The sequence below is a fragment of the Oncorhynchus mykiss genome, chromosome 8 (genome assembly GCF_057628025.1).
Source record: "Oncorhynchus mykiss isolate SJ-2025 chromosome 8, ASM5762802v1, whole genome shotgun sequence".
NCBI classification, from domain to species: domain Eukaryota; kingdom Metazoa; phylum Chordata; class Actinopteri; order Salmoniformes; family Salmonidae; genus Oncorhynchus; species Oncorhynchus mykiss.
Genome location: NC_143029.1, coordinates 24,785,693 through 24,807,738, shown reverse-complemented (window position 1 = coordinate 24,807,738; position 22,046 = coordinate 24,785,693). Strand labels below are relative to the sequence as shown.

General features: G+C 42.0%; 1 protein-coding gene and 1 long non-coding RNA gene across 4 annotated transcripts in view; both read left to right on the top strand.

Annotated features, from left to right (window-relative positions):
• Positions 1-22,046, top strand: part of LOC110529653 (calcipressin-2) — a 113,784-nt gene that overhangs the window by 63,097 nt on the left and 28,641 nt on the right. For all 3 annotated transcript variants that reach the window (XM_021612052.3, XM_021612053.3, XM_090243005.1), the window contains 2 exons: positions 4,557-4,730; positions 5,630-5,801. In XM_021612052.3, the coding sequence (XP_021467727.3) occupies positions 4,557-4,730; positions 5,630-5,801 (346 nt within the window). The remainder of the gene's footprint in view (positions 1-4,556; positions 4,731-5,629; positions 5,802-22,046) is intronic.
• On the top strand, positions 17,371-21,635 carry LOC149981464 (uncharacterized). The gene is made up of 2 exons (XR_016497692.1): positions 17,371-17,736; positions 20,056-21,635. It is a non-coding gene; the product is annotated as an uncharacterized LOC149981464 (long non-coding RNA).

Genomic DNA, 22,046 nt, shown 5'->3' with positions numbered 1-22,046 from the left:
GCATCTTGGAACTAGGCTATTCTGTCAGACTAGTTTTAACAGACGTCTTTTAAACAATGTTATGTGTTCACATTGTTTATTTGAGGGAGCACAGCCGAATCTAAAAATCTTCCTTGGCTCGGGAATGTATTAACTGATGAACAAAAGATCCATTGAATTGATTGTACTGTAGATGAACACACTCTCTGTAACCTGCCCAGGCAGTCTCACTATTACTGATCCTTCTAAGGAGGATGTAAATCAAATCACATTTTATTTGTCACATACACATGGTTAGCAGATGTTAATGCGAGTGTAGCGAAATGCTTGTGGTTCTAGTTCCGACATTGCAGTAATAACCAACGAGTAATCTAACCTAATAATTCCACAACTACTACCTTATACACACAAGTGTAAAGGGATAAAGTATGTACATAAAGATATATGAATGAGTGATGGTACAGAACGGCATAGGCAAGGTGCAGTAGATGGTATAGAGTACATATGAGATGAGTAATGTAGGGTATATAAACAAAGTGGCATAGTTTAAAGTGGCTAGTGATACATGTATTACATAAAGATGGCAAGATGCAGTAGATGGAATAGAGTACAGTATATACAGTGCCTTGCGAAAGTATTCGGCCCCCTTGAACCTTGCAACCTTTTGCCACATTTCAGGCTTCAAACATAAAGATATAAAACTGTATTTTTTTGTGAAGAACCAACAACAAGTGGGACACAATCATGAAGTGGAACGACATTTATTGGATATTTCAAACTTTTTTAACAAATCAAAAACTGAAAAATTGGGCGTGCAAAATTATTCAGCACCCTTAAGTTAATACTTTGTAGCGCCACCTTTTGCTGCGATTACAGCTGTAAGTCGCTTGGGGTATGTCTCTATCAGTTTTGCACATCGAGAGACTGAATTTTTTTCCCATTCCTCCTTGCAAAACAGCTCGAGCTCAGTGAGGTTGGATGGAGAGCATTTGTGAACAGCAGTTTTCAGTTCTTTCCACAGATTCTCGATTGGATTCAGGTCTGGACTTTGACTTGGCCATTCTAACACCTGGATATGTTTATTTTTGAACCATTCCATTGTAGATTTTGCTTTATGTTTTGGATCATTGTCTTGTTGGAAGACAAATCTCCGTCCCAGTCTCAGGTCTTTTGCAGACTCCATCAGGTTTTCTTCCAGAATGGTCCTGTATTTGGCTCCATCCATCTTCCCATCAATTTTAACCATCTTCCCTGTCCCTGCTGAAGAAAAGCAGGCCCAAACCATGATGCTGCCACCACCATGTTTGACAGTGGGGATGGTGTGTTCAGGGTGTTGCTTTTACGCCAAACATAACGTTTTGCATTGTTGCCAAAAAGTTCAATTTTGGTTTCATCTGACCAGAGCACCTTCTTCCACATGTTTGGTGTGTCTCCCAGGTGGCTTGTGGCAAACTTTAAACAACACTTTTTATGGATATCTTTAAGAAATGGCTTTCTTCTTGCCACTCTTCCATAAAGGCCAGATTTGTGCAATATACGACTGATTGTTGTCCTATGGACAGAGTCTCCCACCTCAGCTGTAGATCTCTGCAGTTCATCCAGAGTGATCATTGGCCTCTTGGCTGCATCTCTGATCAGTCTTCTCCTTGTATGAGCTGAAAGTTTAGAGGGACGGCCAGGTCTTGGTAGATTTGCAGTGGTCTGATACTCCTTCCATTTCAATATTATCGCTTGCACAGTGCTCCTTGGGATGTTTAAAGCTTGGGAAATCTTTTTGTATCCAAATCCGGCTTTAAACTTCTTCACAACAGTATCTCGGACCTGCCTGGTGTGTTCCTTGTTCTTCATGATGCTCTCTGCGCTTTTAACGGACCTCTGAGACTATCACAGTGCAGGTGCATTTATACGGAGACTTGATTACACACAGGTGGATTGTATTTATCATCATTAGTCTTTTAGGTCAACATTGGATCATTCAGAGATCCTCACTGAACTTCTGGAGAGAGTTTGCTGCACTGAAAGTGAAGGGGCTGAATAATTTTGCACGTCCAATTTTTCAGTTTTTGATTTGGAGTGGGTCTAGGGTGTCAGGTAGGGTGGAGGTGATATGGTCCTTGACTAGTCTCTCAAAGCACTTCATGATGACGGAAGGGAGTGCTACGGGTTGGTAGTCGTTTAGCTCATTTACCTTAGCTTTCTTGGGAACAGGAACAATGGTGGCCTTCTTGAAGCATGTGGGAACAGCAGACTGGGATAAGGATTGATTGAATATGTCCGTAAACACACCAGCCAGCTGGTCTGCGCATGCTCTGAGGACGCGGCTGGGGGTGCCGTCTGGGCCTGCAGCCTTGCGATGGTTAACACGTTTAAATGTTTTACTCACGTCGTCTGCAGTGAAGGGGAGCCTGCAGGTTTTGGTAGCGGGCCGTGTCAGTGGCACTGTATTGTCCTCAAAGCGAGCCAAAAAGTTATTTAGTCTGTCTGGGAGCAAGACATCCTGGTCCGCGACATGGCTGGTTTTCTTTTTGTAATCCGTGATTGACTGTAGACCCTGCCACATTCCTCTTGTGTCTGAACCATTGAATTGCAACTCTGCTTTGTCTCTATAATGACACGTAGCTTGTTCGATTGCCTTGCGGAGGGAATAGCTACACTGTTTGTATTCGGTCATGTTTCCGGTCACCTTGCCCTGCTTAAAAGCAGTGGTTCGCGCTTTCAGTTTCGTGCGAATGCTGCCGTCAATCCACGGTTTCTGGTTGGGGAATGTTTTAATCGTTGCTGTGGGAATAGCGTCGCAGATGCACTTTCCAATGAACTCGCTCACCGAATCAGCGTATTCGTCTATGTTGTTGTTGGACGCAATGTGGAACATATCCCAATCCACGTGATCGAAGCAGTCTTGAAGCGTGGAATCAGATTGGTCGGTCCAGCGTTGAACAGACCTGAGCGCGGGAGCTTCTTGTTTTAATTTCTGTCTGTAGGCTGGAAGCAAGAAGATTAGGTCGTGGTCAGCTTTTCCGAATGGAGTGCGGGGGAGGGCCTTATATGCGTCGCGGAAGTTAGAATAACAATGATCCAAGGTTTTACCAGCCCTGGTAGCACAATCGATATGCTGATAGAATTTAGGGAGTCTTGTTTTCCGATTAGCCTTGTTAAAATCCCCAGCTACAATGAATGCAGCCTCAGGATATGTGGTTTACAGTTTACATAGAGTCAAATAAAGTTTGTTCAGGGCCATCGATGTGTCTGCTTGGGAGGGAATATGTACCTCTGTGATTATAATCGAAGATAATTCCCTTGGTAGATAATGCGGTCGACATTTGATTGTGGCAGTAGTGAAATCCCTGTTCAAGTGTTTATTTTATTTGGTTGTTTTTTTACCCATGCACTGCTAATCAATTTACAGCAAATATTTATTCAGGTGGACAGTTAAGCACCAAATTATCTCTTTAAAAGTGCTCATCTTCACACTCATTACTGGCTGAATGAGCTGGCTCGTTTAGAGTCTGCTAGAACAGCATCTCCGCTCACCACCATGTGGGAGGGAGGGAGGGAGGGGAAATACTGTGGGCCATATGCTCTGCTCTGTCTTTAATGCTGTGTTTAAGACCTGCTTGTTATTGTGAACAAACGTCTCATTTGGGGAAAGTACCAGTCGTGTGAGTTAACTGAGGTGGGAGATTTACTTTTCGGTTGAGTGTCTTAATTCACAGAATTGAGTGTTTGACACAATCATCCCTATTGCACACTTGTTCTGTGTATAACCTGGTCTGGCTATAACCTATGAATTCTATCCTGGGGTTATGAGGTGTGGTCATAGAGGACAGACATAGCTACAGTAACAGAGATGTTGTGTTAGCGATCAGGCTGTAGAGCACAGAGGTTGTGGGAGATTTTCCCAGAACTGACTGTGGCCCCCTGGTCTGAGGAAATGAGGAAATGACTCCCTCTTCCTTTCTTTCTCCTCTTTCCTCTACCCTGCGTCCCTCTCTCCCCCAACTCTGCCTTCCGCTGTTTCCAAATCGCTACACTTCTCCCTTCTCCCTTTCTACTCTCTGCCTTTCTACTCTCTCTCCTTTCTCTATGGAGCCCAGGGCAGGTCTGGGAGATGATGCTCAGATAAGACACCTTTCATTAGCTCTACTCCGCAGCAGGAAATTAATGCTAAGCGAGCAGATAGATTCCAAACACACACACACACACGTTTTTCCTCGCTCTCTTGCTCCCTCTCGCTCTTCTCTCTCGCTCCTTCTCTCCTCTGGCCAGGCTTAATGAATGGCCGATTTATTTGGTCTGCAAAAGAAAACATCATCTAGACTGCACCCAATAAAACAACACAGAGACATGCAGCATCCCCTGTGCACGATTAACAGGTTGTTACCTGGATTCTGTGGGGACTGGTGGAGGCTGTGATAAATATAGAGCCTCACCCCAGACACTGCTGACGGTCTCTTTCTCCCTCAGGGCTTACTGTATGTCTATCTGAATTATTCATGCTTCGGCATTTACCACCTGAAACCATATTATGCACAACTTCATGTGGTTTGTTTTTGTCTCTCTATATTGTCTTGGTTCAGGAGATGTTTGAGGCTCTGTTCCTGTCCTACGATGAGCGGGTGACGTTCCAGCTGTTCAAGAGCTTCCGGCGTGTCCGTATCAACTTCAGCAACCCCAAAGCAGCCGCAAGCGCCAGGATAGAGCTGCACGAAACGCCCTTCAGGGGCAAGAAGCTCAAACTCTACTTCGCTCAGGTCAGTATTTATACAGTACAACAGGCAGGACTGACTTTGATTTACCCTTATGATAGTTATGTTGCCTATTGCTGGAAGGAAAGGACACCTTAAGACACTAGCTTTAATTATGGTGTATAGTTCAGGGAAAAAACTGTGTTTATGGAAAAGGTTTTGTCACCGTTGCAGTGTGACTAACTTTAAAAGCCTCTCCAGGGTGTGTGTGTTTGTGTGTGTGTGTATGTATGTGTGTACGTGTGTGTGTGTGTGTGTGTGTGTGTGTGTGTGTGTGTGTGTGTGTGTGTGTGTGTGTGTGTGTGTGTGTGTGTGTGTGTGTGTGTGTGTGTCTGTGTGTGCCGTCCTCCTTGCAGCAGCGTGTGATTGCTCCACATTAGCCAATAGGCCTGTCTAATTCCTTTCCCAAAGGATATCAGGGTCACAAACACTCCGCTGAGGCAGAGAGAAAGAGAGATTAAGCCCATGAGTTATTCTCCTGTTAGAGAAGACCTATTATCTGCAGGACCAAATGTTCCGTTGTGTTGCCTGAAGGCTGGAGCACACTTCACAGCACTCTGGTGATCTACATGCACCCTGAACGCCGTTGGTAGAACGTGGATGTTGCCAGTTTTCAGGGGTACAGTATTTTCAACCTATCCTCCGTTTCCCCTGAAAAACGGAAGTGGGGACTCCGCTCAGCCGTCTTTCTACACCTGCGCTACATTAGGTTCATCTGCATGTGATCTGCACTAATTTAGGCCTATTAGCTATTAGTCAAGATGACAGGCCTGGTGGCGATGATGAGGGCCAACCTCACTAGACTAGGTTTTTGTTCAAGCCTATTACTAAGAGACATCGGATTCAAACACATTCACTAATAATTGGTTTCTCTCTCTCTCTCTCTCTCTCTCTCCCTCCCTCAGGTCCAGAACCCAGTATCAGATGGTGATAACCTGCACCTGGCTCCTCCTCAGCCCTCTAAACAGTTCCTCATCTCCCCTCCCGGCTCACCGCCCATTGGCTGGCAGCAGATAGACGAGGCTACGACCGTCATCAACTATGACCTGCTCTATGCGGTGGCCAAGCTGGGCCCCGGTGAGTTATACCACTATATTGTGCATACTGTTTCTTACAGAGCGACCTCGCTCTGTCAGTTTTAATTTGTCAGTCTCAATCCTTGTCTCACAACATTCAATTACTCTCCATGTTTCCTTTTCTCAATCATTTCTGTCTCCCATTCTCTGTCAGATCTTTCTAATCAAATCAAATGTATTTATATAGCCCTTCGTACATCAGCTGATATCTCAAAGTGCTGTACAGAAACCCAGCCTAAAACCCCAAACAGCAAGCAATGCAGGTGTTGAAGCACGATGGCTAGGAAAAACTCCCTAGAAAGGCAAAAACCTAGGAAGAAACCTAGAGAGGAACCAGGCTATGAGGGGTGGCCAGTCCTCTTCTGGCTGTTCCGGGTGGAGATTATAACAGAACATGGCCAAGATGTTCAAATGTTCATAAATAATAGGTCTGGGACAGGTAGCACGTCCGGTGAACAGATCAGGATTCCATAGCCGCAGGCAGAACATTTGAAACTGGAGCAGCAGCACGGCCAGGTGGACTGGGGACAGCAAGGAGTCATCATGCCAGGTAGTCCTGGGGCATGGTCCAAGGGCTCAGGTCCTCGGTGAGAGAGAAAGAAAGAAAGAGAGAAAGAGAGAATTAGAGAGCATACTTAAATTCACACAGGACACCGGATAAGACAGGAGAAGTACTCCAGATATAACAAACTGACCCTAGCCCCCCGACACATAAACTACTGCAGCATAAATACTGGAGGCTGAGACAGAATGTCCCATTCTCCGTCTGAACTTTCTAGTGTCCCATTCTCTGTCTGATCTTTCTAGTGTCCCATTCTCTGTCTGATCTTTCTAGTGTCCATTCGCTGTCTGATCTTTCTATTGTCCCATTCTCTGTCTGATCTTTCTAGTGTCCCATTCTCTGTCTGATCTTTCTAGTGTCCCATTCTCTGTCTGATCTTTCTATTGTCCCATTCTCTGTCTGATCTTTCTATTGTCCCATTCTCTGTCTGATCTTTCTAGTGTCCCATTCTCTGTCTGATCTTTCTAGTGTCCCATTCTCTGTCTGATCTTTCTATTGTCCCATTTTCTTGCTTGATAGCTATTTGTCATTCTCCCTCTCGTTCCCTCTCTCACATCTCTGTCTGTAAATATATCCACTCTGTAAATGTATCCAGTTCTACGTGAGCGTCAGGTAATTGGACATCCTAGATCACCTACCCTCGGTTAAGCAGGGGATCAGGTCAAATCATTGTTGTTTAAAGTGGTAATCTGAAGTTCAAACAATAACAAAGCGCCTCTCCACCACTGATATGGTGAACAGCTGAGGGATGTGGCTGGAGAAATGTACCTGCTCTCAAACTCATGCACAGAGCTATGGATACAAGGACTGACCATCCATGATATCAAAATGATAGTTTTCACCATGCATTTGTATTGATTTGCATTTATTATGGATCCCCATTAGCTGCTATCCTTCGTGGGGTCCAGCAAAATGAAGGCAGTTAGATATTTTTTTAAACATTACAATACATTCACAACAGATTTCACAACATATTAAGTATGTGTCCTCAGGCCCTACTCTACTACCACATATCCACAACACAAAAGCCATGTGTAGGTGTGTGTACAGTGCGTATGTTATCGTGCATTTGTATGCATGTGTCTGTGCCTATGTTTGTGTTGCTTCACAGTCCCCACTGGTCCATATGGTGTATTTGTATCTGTTTTTTTAATCAAATTTTACTCCTTGCATGATTTACTTGTATTTATTTATTTTATTGAATCTTTATTTAAACAGGGAGTCACATTGAGATTAAAAATCTCTTTGACAAGAGAGCCCTCTACACATTACAATAAAAACAGAATTAAACATACACGTGTATAAAACAATATAAACGCAGCAAAAAAAGAAACTGGTCGTTAAGACACTAACAGCTTACAGACGGTAGGCAATTAAGGTCACAGTTATGAAAACGTAGGACACTAAAGAGGCCTTTCTACTGACTCTGAGAAACACCAAAAGAAAGATGCCCAGGGTCCCTGCTCATCTGCATGAACGTGCCTTAGGCATGCTGCAAGGAGGCATGAGGACTGCAGATGTGGCCAGGGCAATAAATTGCAATGTCCGTACTATGAGACGCCTAAGACAGCGCTACAGGGAGACAGGACAGACAGCTGATCATCCTCAAAGTGGCAGACCACGTGCAACAACACCTGCACAGGATCGGTACATCTGAACATCACACCTGCGGGACAGGTCTAGGATGGCAACAACAACTGCCCGAGTTGCACCAGGAATGCAAAATCCCTGCATCAGTGCTCAGACTGTCCGCAATAGGTTGAGAGAGGCTGGACTGAGGGCTTGACTGCTGGACTGAGCTTTTGTCATTGCAGGCAATCTCAACGCTGTGTTACAGGGAAGACACCCTCCTCCCTCATGCAGTACCCTTCCTGCATGCTCATCCTGACATGACCCTCCAGCATGACAATGCCACCAGCCATACTGCCCGTTCTGTGCGTGATTTCCTGCAAGACAGGAATGTCAGTGTTCTGCCATTGCCAGCGAAGAGCCCGGATCTCAATCCCATTGAGCACGTCTGGGACCTGTTGGATCGGAGGGTGAGGGCTAGGGCCATTCCCCCCAGAAATGTCCGCGAACTTGCAGGTGCCTTGATGGAAGAATGGGGTAACATCTCACAGCAAGAACTGGCAAATCTGGTGCAGTCCATGAGGAGGAGATGCACTGCAGTACTTAATGCAGCTGGTGGCCACACCAGATACTGACTGTTACTTTGGATTTTGACCCCCCCCCCCTTTGTTCAGGGACACATTATTCAATTTATGTTAGTCACATGTCTGTGGAACTTGTTCAGTTTGTCTGTTGTTGAATCTTGTTATGTTCATACAAATATTTGCACATGTTAAGGTTGCTGAAAATAAACTCAGTTGACAGCGAGAGGACGTTTCTTTTTTTGCTGAGTTTAATTCTGCACAATAAACAAAAATAAACATGTAATAAAAGCAATCACATTCAACTACATAGAGGTCCTCAATCAATAATGTAAACTGCCTGAGTGTCATCAGCACATCTAGCTGCAGTGAACTCTGTAGATTGTTACACAAATTAGGGGGGGGGGGGGCAAAATGCAGATTTTCCCAAATCTGTGGAGACTGGAGTTATAATAGTAGAGAGAATGATTTATTTCAGATTTGATTTCTTTCATCACATTCCCAATGGGTCAGAAGTTTACATACAATCAATTAGTATTTGGTAGCATTGCCTTTTAATTTTTTAACTTGGGTCGAACGTTTCAGGGAGCCTTCCACAAGCTTCCCACAATACGTTGGGTGAATTTTGGCCCATTCCTCCTGACAGAGCTAGTGTAACTGAGTCAGGTTTATAGGCCTGCTTGCTCGCACACGGTTTTTCAGTTCTGCCCACACATTTTCTATAGGATTGAGGTCAGGGCTTTCTGATGGCCACTCCAATACCTTGAATTTGTTGTCCCTAAGCCATTTTGCCACAACTATTGAAGTATGCTTGGGGTCATTGTCCATTTGGAAGACCCATTTGCGACCAAACTTTAACTTCCAGACTGATGTCTTGATATGTTGCTTCAATATATCCACATAATTTTCCTACCTCATGATGCCATCTATTTTGCAAAGCACCTATACAACATGATGCTGCCACCCCCGTGCTTCACGGTTGGGATGGTGTTCTTCAGCTTGCAAGCCTCCCCCTTTTTCCTCCAAACATAACGATTGTCATTATGGCAAAACAGTTATATTTTTGTTTCATCAGACCAGAGGACATTTCTCCAAAAAGTACGATCTTTGTCCCCATGTGCAGTTGCAAACTGTAGTCTGGCTTTTTTATGGTGGTTTTGTAGCAGTGGCCTCTTCCTTGCTGAGCGACCTTTCAGGTTATGTCGATATAGGACTCATTTTACTGTGGATATAGATACATTTGTACCTGTTTCCTCCAACATCTTCAATAGGTCCTTTTCTGTTGTTCTGGGATTGATTTGCACTTTTCGCACCAAAGTATGTTCATCTCTAGGAGACAGAACGCGTCTCCTTCCTGAGCGGTAAGACGGCTGTGTGGTCCCATGGTATTTATACTGGCTTACTATTGTTTTGTACAGATGACTGTGGTACCGTCAGGTGTTTGGGAATTGCTCCCAAGAATGAAACAGACTTGTGGAGGTCTACATTTTTTTCTGAGGTCTTGGCTGACTTCTTTTGATTTTCCCATGATGTCAAGCAAATAGTTTGCACTGAGTTTGAAGGTAGACTTTGAAATACATCCACAGGTACACCTCCAATTGACTCAAATGATGTCAATTAGCCTATCAGAAGCTTCTAAAGCCATGACTTCATTTTCTGGAATTTTCCAAGCTGATTAAAGGCACAGTCAACTTAGTGTATGTAAACTTCTCACCCACTGGAACAGTGAATTATAAGTGAAATAATCTGTCTGTAAACAATTGTTGGAAAAATGACTTGAGTGTCATGCACAAAGTAGATGTCCTAACTGACTTGCCAAAACTATAGTTTGTTAACAAGACATTTGTGGAGTGGTTGTAAAACAAGTTTTAATGACTCCAACCTAAATGTATGTGAACTTCCTACTTCAACTGTAAATAGAAGAGAATGCAGCTCTCTTCTTACAGACAGAGGTCCATCCCACATTCTTATACAGACTACAATGATCAGTTCTAAAATTGTCCCCTGTGATAAAACGTATTGCTGAATGGTAGACAGTGTCCAAGGGTTTTAAAACAGAGGTTGTCAAATGCATGTAAACAATATCACCAAAATTCAAAACAGGGAGAAGCGTTGTTTGAACAATATTTATCCTATTTTTAATACTAAGTTGTGATCTATATTTTGATATAAAAAAAACAATCTTGGATTTTTGCTTCTTAGACAGATTTTCTATATGTGTTACGAAGGATAACTTGTCATCAATCCAGACACCCAGATACTTCTATTGAAAAACAAGCTCAATTTGGGCTCCATTTATAGCTCAAATATGCAGGTCGTCGGGATCAACATTTCATGACCTAGAGAACAGCAATTGCTTGGTTTTACTTGTATTTAACACTAATTAAGATCTGTAAGTGATTTCTGAATTGAATCAAAGTCATGCTGAAGTTCACAAATTCCCTGCTGCACTGAGGTGGCACAGAATTGTGTCATCTGCATAGAGATGACAAGTATAGAGTTACAAGTATTAACAGTGTTTCCTATGTCATTAATATACAAAGTGAACAATAATGGACCCAAAATTGAACCCGGATGGACACCTTTTTGAATATCAAGAAATTCTGTCACTAAGATCATTCTGAAACCATAAACAGGCTGTGTATCCCAGGCCTACTCTTTATCATTTATTCAGCAAAACAGAAAAACAGTTTATTTATTTAACCGGGCAAGTCAGATAAGAACAAATGCTTATTTACAATGACAGGCTACCCCGGCCAAACCCGGACGACGCTGGGCCAATTGTGCACCGCCCTATGGGACTCCCAATTACAGCCGGATGTGATACAGCCTGGAATCGAACCAGGGACTGTAGTAACGCCTCTTGCTCTGAGATGCAGTGCCTTTGACCGCTCCGCCACTCGGGAGCCATGGTTGCTGTGGTAGTAATATGCTCAGGCCTAAACCCTGATTGGTTTATATTAAGAATACAATTATCAGATAAAAAGGAACGAAGTTGTACATTAACCAAGTATTCAATAACCTATGGCGATAGTTGTCAAGATCATTTGTATCCCCACATATGTGGATTTCCATGCTTTTGGAATACTTCCTGATAAAAATGTTAAATTAGAAATGTGAGCTACTCAGCCAGCAATAAGGGGTGCTGCACACTTAAGCAGACTAGGCTCCAAATGAACAGCCCCTGTGGATTTTTTTTGTCTAATGTTAGCAAAGCATCCAGGACTTCTTTATCAATGAATTTCCAAAAAGAAAACTCCTGACCAGCGTTTTCAGTATCATTCAATAGATTTTCACCATCTACATCCAAACTACTGCGTTGAAAATACATTCAAATATAAAGCCCGTAGAGATAAAATGGTGATTAAATGCATTAATGAGATCAATTTTGTCAGTAATAGGGCCAGAATCTAAATTAATTTCTTTGGGGAGAGAATAGGAGACGCAACCCTAAAGTGATTTAACAGCTTTCCAACATTTGTCTGGGTTCCCTGTACATTAAGATAGTCTATTAACATAATAATCTGATTTAGCTTTTTTAACTAGTTTTACACACCGATTTCTCAATCGCCTGAAAGACTGCCAGTCTAGGCCCGGGTCTGTGAATCTAGCTTTGGCCCATGCAGCATCTCTGTTGTGTATGACTTCAGATAGCTCTGGACTGAAGCAAAGGCAAGACCGATTTTTAATTCTCTGTTTTTTTAAAGGGAGCATGTTAATCTACAATACAATTGAAAACATTTGAGAAGTGGTTCAGAGCCAACTCTGGGTCGGGTATAGATGCAATACAATCAAAGTCACCAAAATAAAGGTCACAAAAAAAGGCCTGTTCATTCAAATGTTTAAAATTCCTCTTGTTGATAAAACAAGGTTTGGATCGAGGCATGCGTATATCCCTGACACATACAATGGGACAGTGGTCACTAATATCCAAAGCAAATACCCCACTCCCAGCATATTTATCTGGAGTATTTGTAAGTATGAGGTCAATCAAAGTCGATTTCGTAGGGTCCTTTAAGCGAGTGGACTTTGTAATCAGCTGGGTCACATTTAGATTAGTTCACTTGATGTGGAATAGAGTTCCATGTAGTCATGGCTCTATGTAGTACTGTGCACCTCCCATCGTCTGTTCTGGACTTGGGGACTGTGATCTCTGGTGGCATGTCTTGTGGGGTATGCATGGGTGTCCAAACTGTGTGCCAGTAGTTCAAACAGGCAGCTCGGTGCATTCAACATGTCAAAACTTCTCCCAAATACAAGTAGTGATGAAGTTAATCTCTACTCTACTTTGGGCCAGGAAAGATTGACATGCACATTATTAATGTTAGGTCTCGGTGTACATCCAAGGGCCAGCCGTGCTGCCCTGTTCTGAGCCAATTGCAATTTTCTTAAGTCCCTCTTTGTTGCACCTGACCACACAACTGAACAGTAGTCCAGGTATGACAAAACTAGGGCCTGTAGGACCTGCCTTGTTGATAGTGCTGTTAAGAATGCAGAACAGCTCTTTATTATGGACAGACTTCTCCCCATCTTAGCTACTGTTGCATCAACATGTATTGACCGTGACAGTTTACAATTTTGATTTTGAAATATGTAAGACTAACTTATTCCTTGGCACCCATTCTGAAACTAACTGCAGCTCTTTGTTAAGTGTTGCAGTCATTTCAGTCACTGTGGTAGCTGACATGTTTAGTGTTGAGTCATCCGGACACACACGCTGGCATTACTCAAATGTCATTAGTAAAGATTGAAAAAGGTAAGGGGCCTAGACAGCTGCCCTGGTGAATTCCTGATTCTACCTGGATTTTGTTGGAGAGGCTTCCATTAAAGAACACCCCCTGTGTTCTGTTAGACAGGTAACTCTTTATCCACAATATAACAGGGGGTGTAAAGCCATAACACATTTTCACAAGTTTTTCCAGCAACAGACTATGATCGATAATGTCAAAAGTCGCACTGAAGTCTAACAAAACAGCCCCACAATCTTTTATCATCAATTTCTCTAAGCCAATCATCAGTAATTTGTGTAAGTGCTGTGCTTGTTGAATGTCCTTCCCTATAAGCATGAAAGTCTGTTTTCAATAAAATAGCATTGTATCTGTTCAAACACCATTTTTTCCAAAAGTTTACAAAGGGTTGGTAAAAGGCTGATTGGTCTGCTATTTGAGCCAGTAAAGGGTTTTTTACTATCCTTAGGTAGGGGAATACATTTTTCTTCCCTCCAGGCCTGAGGGCCACACTTTCTAGTAGTCTTAAATTGAAGATGTGGCAATATCATCCACTATTATCCTCAGTCATTTTCCATCCAAGTTGTCAGACCCCGGTGGCTTGTCATTGTTGATAGACAATTTTTTCAACTCTCAACACTTACTTTACGGAATTCAAAATTATAATGCTTGTCTTTCATAATTTGGTCAGATATACTTGGATGTGTAGTGTAAGCGTTTGTTGGTGTCATGTCATGCCTAAATTGCTAATCTTACCAATGAAAAAACATGAAAGTAGTTGGCAATATCAGTGGGTTTTGTGATGAATGAGCCATCTGATTCAATTAATGATGGAGCAGAGTTTGCGTTTTTGCCCAAAATGTAATTTAAAGTGCTCCAAAGCTTTTTACTCTCATTCTTTATGTCCTTTATCTTTGTTTCATAGTGTAGTTTCTTCTTCTTTTTATTTAGTTTAGTCACATTACTTCTCAATTTGCAGTACTTTTGTCAATCAGTTGTACAGTCAGACCTATTTGGGAGGTGCACAATTGGCTCAGCATCGTCCGGGTTAGAGGAGGGTTTGGCCGGGGTAGGCCGTCATTCTAAATAAGAATTTGTTCCTAACTGACATGCCTTGTTAAATAAAGGTTAAAAAAAATGCAATTTCTTTTGCCTCATCCCTTTCAGCCATGCAGTTTTTAAATTCCACATCAATCCACAGGGATTTAACAGTTTTAACATTTACATAAGTCATTTTCTTAATGGGTGCATGCTTATTAGTAACTGGGATAAGCAATTTCATAAATGTGTCAAGTGCAGCATCTGGTTGCTCCTATTTACACACCACGGACCAACAAATATTCTTTACATCAACAACATAGGAATCGCTACAAAGCTTTGTATGGCCTCTTATGCACTATATTAGGCCCAGCCTTTGGAACTTTGATTTTCATAGATATTGCTACTATATTGTGATCACTACATCCGATGGATTTGGTTACTGCTTTCAAACACATTTCTGCAGTATTAGTAAAGATGTGATCAATACATGTTGATGGTTTCATTCCTGTGTTGTTTGTAACTACCCTGGTAGGTTGATTGATAACCTGAACCTGTTTGCAGGCACTAGTTACAGTTTAAAGCTTTCTCTTGATTGGGCAGCCTTATGAAAGCCGGTCAATATTTAAATCACCCAGAAAATATACCTCTCAATCAATATCACATACATTAACAAGCATTTCACACGTTATTCAGATACTGACTGTTAACACTTGGTGGTCTATAGCAGCTTCCCACCAGAATGAGATTTAGGTGAGGCAGATGAACTTGTTGCCATATTACTTCGACAGTATTTAACATGAGATCCTCTCTAATCTTTACAGGAATGTGGTTTTGAATATAAACAGCCACACCTCCACCTTTGGCATTTCTGTCTTCTGTAGATCTTCTAACCATGTATTGCTACCACTGTATCATCAAAGGTATTATCTAAGTGATTTTCAGAGATTGTCAGAATATGAATGTCATCTGTTACTAGTATGACGGCTCCTCCCTGCTCTGTCCACTGGGTTTTGCTGTGCTTACTTCCTGCAGGAGATTGGTGGGTGGAGCTGGGAGGGTTGTCAGTGCTGATGGGGCTCGGCTGTGGCATAAAGCCACTGTTTCCCCATTCAGCAAGAGATTCCTCTCGCCATGCGAGAGTTGTTTCGTTGTGGCTTTGGCAGTTGAACCCTAAATTACTGACTTTCATGCCTCATCTGATTATTGTTGTGAGTGTTCACTTTATTTATGGAATAAATTCACTTTACTCAGTGTGTGGTTTCCCATTGTTTGTTACAATCTTGAGCCAGGTTGTAACACTAGTAAATTATCAAATCAAATTTATTTGTCACATACATATGGTTAACAGATGTTAATGCGAGTGTATTTTCTTCAATAATCAATTGGTATATTTCATTAATTTAAAGGTCTTAAAATGGATGTAGCAACTGCAGGCTGCCTCTTTAAAGGATTAATGGTCTCAAGTCACACCGGTCAGAACCTGTACCTTTTTAAACTTCTTAGTATTCATAGAATACGTCCTCTGGCATCAATCCCTGTCTGTTCTATAATCAGCCCTAATTCAACCCTCTGTGTACAGAACAAGGGCATAGAGACACAACAACAAAGACTGAGAGTGAAGGACAATTTATGAGCTGGACCCCAGTTGACCTTCAGATGCCGTATAGAGACATCAATAAGTCTTACTGCCATACAATGTAAAGCCCTTTGAGTCCATAAAAATACTTTATGATCATAACAAGAGTATTAACTCCCGTATCGTTCCACTTCAGAGTATAGGGAAGGTTGTGTTCTGGCCTTTATGACCGTGTCATGTCCAGTTAGTGTTTGTAGTGGACCACACATGTTGACCGACAGAGTAGATGACCGCTCAGGATGTAACCGTCCATTTCACAAGAGTCAGGTCAACCTCTCTACAACCACAGCTGTTGGTCTAATTAAATACTGGTCCCATGGGGAATGTGTTCCACAATATTTATTACAGGCAACAAGCTATTTACATATGTATTTAAACTGAGGAAGGACATTCTGCACAAGGTTGTGTGTGACATTATAGTAAAAGAGGGGAGAGTTCATCTAAAATAACTATGTATTTAGATCCATGGACATGTTTAGCACTGTCTGTCAGACTATGCAATATTGCCCAGTAGGCTTCCTATGACATGTGTTGATTTAAAAAGCATTTCACACACAGTAAAATATGAGGTTGAGATGGAGAAACTTGTCTGTCTGTAATACAGTATCTCTCACCAGTTTAAGACACGAGGCTTCACTTTTGATTTAAAGAACAGCACTCCAGTCAGAATGTATCCTATCCGCCTTCACTCCTCTGCTCCAGTCTGCCTATGTTTTTCATGCCAACAGAGGGACTGTGCAAGTGTGCTAAATGTCATATTCCACCGACTTGAAAGAGCTGCACGCCAAAGCAGTGCCACTCTCTCCACAAAGGTTCTGCTGCGTGTCGCCATGTCAACCATAAATAATGCATGAGGCTGAGAGATATCGACGACCTGTGCCTACTGAACCCGATACACCACGGGCTTATTAATCTCTGCTATGAGAGGAATATCAACAGTCCTCTCATTAAAGGAAAACTTCACGCCAGACACTATTTGATGTGTTTTTCCAGTCTCCCTACATAATTCTGATTGATGAGAGGGTGTTTCAGACATAATTATGCACTATAGGGGCACTATAGGGGCACAATAGGGGCGGCAGCGTAGCCTAGTAGTTAGAGCATTGGACTAGTAACCGAAAGGTTGCAAGTTCAAATCCCCGAGCTTACAAATCTATCGTTCTGCCCCTGAACAAGGCAGTTAACCCACTGTTCCTAGACCATCATTGAAAATAAAAATTTGTTCTTAACTGACTTGCCTAGTTAAATAAAGATAAAATATAGCTGGATTAAAAAAAATCGTGCTAGGAGATGTCTAAAAATAAATGGAGTTGCATTTTGTAGCAATAATTGTGGCCTTTGTGTTTGCCGATTACATGATCACGACAGCAGCGATTAGATATGGTTTTCCTTGCTCAATAGAGCCTTTGGACTGCCAGGACATTGCAGGATATCTAAGTTAACTCATTTTCCCTGGCTTTGTAAAGACTACAGCCTGAAGGGAGGTCTACTGTCTTGTTCCCACTTTCGAAAGCAGGCTTTTCAAAACAGGGGCGGTACAAGTTTACCGCTTCACTAGAGATATGTTACCGTGCACTATCTATCGGAGATTGCAAATGAATTAGCTACAAGGGCTGCTTCTGATGATTTCTCTTTCCAAGAAGAACTGGACATTGATTTGTTTTTAATGTTCTTTTACATAGGAACATACAGCACTATTTATTTGAGCCAGAATACACTGAAGAGAAGTTGAGACCGAGAAAAATAATTGCGAGACAAGCAAGCAGTGGCGGTAGCCTAGACCAGCTGGACCAGGACTCAGGAGGGCAAATGACAAAGAAGTAAGTTGTTTTGCTGTCGGTAGCTAGCTAGTATTATAAACTGGGTGGTTCGAGCCCTGAATGCTGATCGGCTGACAGCCGTGGTACAGTGGGGCAAAAAAGTATTTAGTCAGCCACCAATTGTGCAAGTTCTACAACTTAAAAAGATGAGAGAGGCCTGTCATAGGTACACTTCAACTGTGACAGACAAAATGAGAAAAAAAATCCAGAAAATCACATTGTAGGATTTTTAATGAATTTATTTGCAAATTATGGTGGAAAATAAGTATTTGGTCACCTACAAACAAGCAAGATTTCTGGCTCTCACAGACCTGTAACTTCTTCTTTAAAAGGCTCCTCTGTCCTCCACTCGTTACCTGTATTAATGGCACCTGTTTGAACTTGTTATCAGTATAAAAAACACCGGTCCACAACCTCACACTCCAAACTCCACTATGGCCAAGACCAAAGAGCTGACAAAGGACACCAGAAACAAAATTGTAGACCTGCACCAGGCTGGAAAGACTGAATCTGCAATAGGTAAGCAGCTTGGTTTGAAGAAATCAACTGTGGGAGTAATTATTAGGAAATGGAAGACATACAAGACCACTGATAATCTCCCTAAATCTGGGGCTCCACGCAAGATCTCACCCCGTGGGGTCAAAATGATCACAAGCAAAAATCCCAGAACCACATGGGGGGACCTAGTGAATGACCTGCAGAGAGCTGGGACCAAATTAACAAAGCCTACCATCAGTAACATACTACGCCGCCAAGGACTCAAATCCTGCAGTGCCAGACGTGTCCCCCTGCTTAAGCCAGTACATGTCCAGGCCCGTCTGAAGTTTGCTAGAGAGCATTTGGATGATCCAGAAGAAGATTGGGAGAATGTCATATGGTCAGATGAAACCAAAATATAACTTTTTGGTAAAAACGCAACTCGTCGTGTTTGGAGGACAAATAATGCTGAGTTGCATCCAAAGAACACCATACCTACTGTGAAGCATGGGGGTGGAAACATCATGCTTTGGGGCTGTTTTTCTGCAAAGGGACCAGGACGACTGATCCATGTAAAGGAAAGAATGAATGGGGCCATGTATCGTGAGATTTTGAGTGAAAACCTCCTTCCATCAGCAAGGCATTGAAGATGAAACGTGGCTGGGTCTTTCAGCATGACAATTATCCCAAACACACCGCCCGGGCAACGAAGGAGTGGCTTCGTAAGAAGCATTTCAAGGTCCTGGAGTGGCCTAGCCAGTCTCCAGATCTCATCCCCATAGAACTTCTTTGGAGGGAGTTGAAAGTCCGTGTTGCCCAGCAGCAGCCCCAAAACATCACTGCTCTATAGGAGATCTGCATGGAGGAATAGGCCAAAATACCAGCAACAGTGTGTGAAAACCTTGTGAAGACTTACAGAAAATGTTTGACCTCTGTCATTGCCTACAAAGGGTATATAACAAAGTATTGAGATAAACTTTTGTTATTGACCAAATACTTATTTTCCACCATCATTTGCAAATAATAATTCAGTAATAATTCATTAAAAATCCTACAATGTGATTTTCTGGATTTTTTCCCCTCATTTTGTCTGTCATAGTTGAAGTGTACCTATGATGAAAATTGCAGGCCTCTCTCATCTTTTTAAGTGGAAGAACAATTGGTGGCTGACTAAATACTTTTTTGCCCCACTGTATATCAGACCGTATACTATGGGTATGACAAAACAGTTATTTTTACTGCTCTAATTACGTTGGTAAACAGTTTATGATAGCAATAAGGCACCTCGGGGGTTTGCAATATATGGCCAACATACCACGGCTAAGGGCTGTATCCAGGCACTCCGCGTTGTGTCTTGCTTAGGAACAGCCCTTAGCCGTGGTATATTGGCCATATACCACACCTCCTCGGGCCTTATTGCTTAAATATAACCTCTCTTTTTACACAAAGCAGTGTTGTTCAGTACAGTACAATTTGGTGATTGATTCGGCCATAACAGGACTTGTAAGTACCGTTACAAGACATGGTTAGCTAGCTAGCTGCATTTGCTATACCTAAAAAGTACTGTCATCTAACATTTTAGCTATTTACCTAACTAGCCTAGCTAGCCTCAGTGCCTCTCATTAGGAGCAAAACGTTGATGATTATGGTGGAGAGTAAAGGAAAGACTTTGGCTTTATTACTCATATTAGTATTGGAGTAACTATATCTGTGTGTTGTAGCTAGCTAACATGTGTCTGTGAGATGTCTCATTTTCTACACCATGCTGCTACAGTAGAAATACAGAGAGTACACATCGATTGCCCTTGAATGTCTAATAGTGTTTTCGTCTTTCTCTCGCAGACAATACCGCTTGGATACAAAGAAGTTGATGACTCTCAAGAGGAGATGCGAAAGGTCCTATAACAACAATCGCCCCCTTGTATCAAAGTGACTCTGAACACCTCACTGCACCACCCCAACATACCCTATGCAAGTATTCCCTTTGTAGAACTGTGGTATGTATTATAAGCATTAGTAGTATATTTATCTTCTACTGTATATACAGTTGAAGTCGGAAGTTTACATACACTTAGGTTGGAGTCATTAAAATTCATTTTTCAACCACCACAAATTTCTTGTTAACAAACTATAGTTTTGGCAAGTCTGTAAGGACATCTACTTTGTGCATGAGACAAGTAATTTCTTCCAACAAATGTTTACGGCCAGATTATTTAACTTATAATTCACTGTATCACAATTCCAGTGGGTCAGAAGTTTACATACACTAAGTTGACTGTGCCTTTAAACAGCTTGAAAAATTCCAGAAAATGATGTTGTGACTTTAGAAGCTTCTGATAGGCTAATTGACATCATTTGAGTCAATTGGAGGTGTATCTGTGGATGTATTACCTTCAGACTCAGTGCAAACTCTTTGCTTAACATCATGGGAAAATCAAAAGAAATCAGCCAAGACCTCAGAACAACCATTGTAGACCTCCACAAGTCTGGTTTATCCTTGGGAGCAATTTCCAAACGCCTGAAGGTACCACGTTCATCTGTACAAACAATAGTACGCAAGTATGAACACCATGGGACCACGCAGCCGTCATACCGCTCAGGAAGGAGACGTGTTCTGTCTCCTAGAGATGAACGTACTTTGGTGCAAAAAGTGCAGATCAATCCCAGAACAACAGCAAAGGACCTTGTGAAGATGCTGGAGGAAGCAGGTACAACACTGTTTGGCCATAATGACCATCATTATGTTGGAGGAAAAAGGAGAGGCTTGCAAGCCGAAGAAAACCATCCCAACCGTGAAGCACGGGGGTGGCAGCATCATGTTGTGGGGGTTCTTTGCTGCAGGAGGGACTTGTGCACTTCACAAAATAGATGGCAATATGAGGGAGGAAAATTGTGTGGATATATTGAAGCAACATCTCAAGACATCAGTCAAGTTACAGCTTGGTCGCAAATGGCGACCCCAAGCATACTTCCAAAGTTGTGTCAACATGGCTTAAGGACAACAGCATCAAGGTATTGGAGTGGCCATCACAAAGCCCTGACCTCAATCTGATAGAAAATGTGTGGTCAGAACTGAAAAGGCTGTATGTGAGCAAGGAGGCCTACAAACCTGACTCAGTTACACCAGCTCTGTCAGGAAGAATGGGCCAAAATGCACCCAACGTATTGTGGGAAGCTTGTGGAAGGCACGGTGAAAATCTGAGTTTAACTCTATTTGGCTAAGGTGTATATTAACCTCTGACTTAAACTGTATGTCATACATTGACATAACTGTCCCTGCATACTGCTGTGTAAACTCATCTCGGTCTCCAGAGCAAATAAACTTTGTCTTGAATACAAGCCATGTTTACTTATTTGTTATATTGATAAACTAATCTAGTAAACTAATTTTTACTTGCCAACAAATTAAAGTTTAAATTATACACCAACTCTCTGCATCATTTGTTTTAGCAGTAAGATTGAACCTAGATTAACCAAATATATTTCATGAATATCACAATGAATTGATCCAGAAGTTAAAGTCAGCACTTTATTGGTTTCTGATAATCTATATTATACAACGGATAGTTCTAATTCTGAATACTGATTGGTTAAAACTGCATTCCAGCCGGTGTCTATTCCACAAGTTACCACCAGCTAAATCTATAACCTTAAAATGCACAATCTGACTGCACAATCCACTTTCTCATCAGCCCAGCCAGGCAATTTATAAACTTGATCTCCACTATAAAATGCATCTAGACATTATGTCACATATCTTTTAGACTAACATTTAGTTTTCAACAGCGGAGATTTGTATAAACCTTGCTGTTTGTCCCTCCGACATTTGCAAC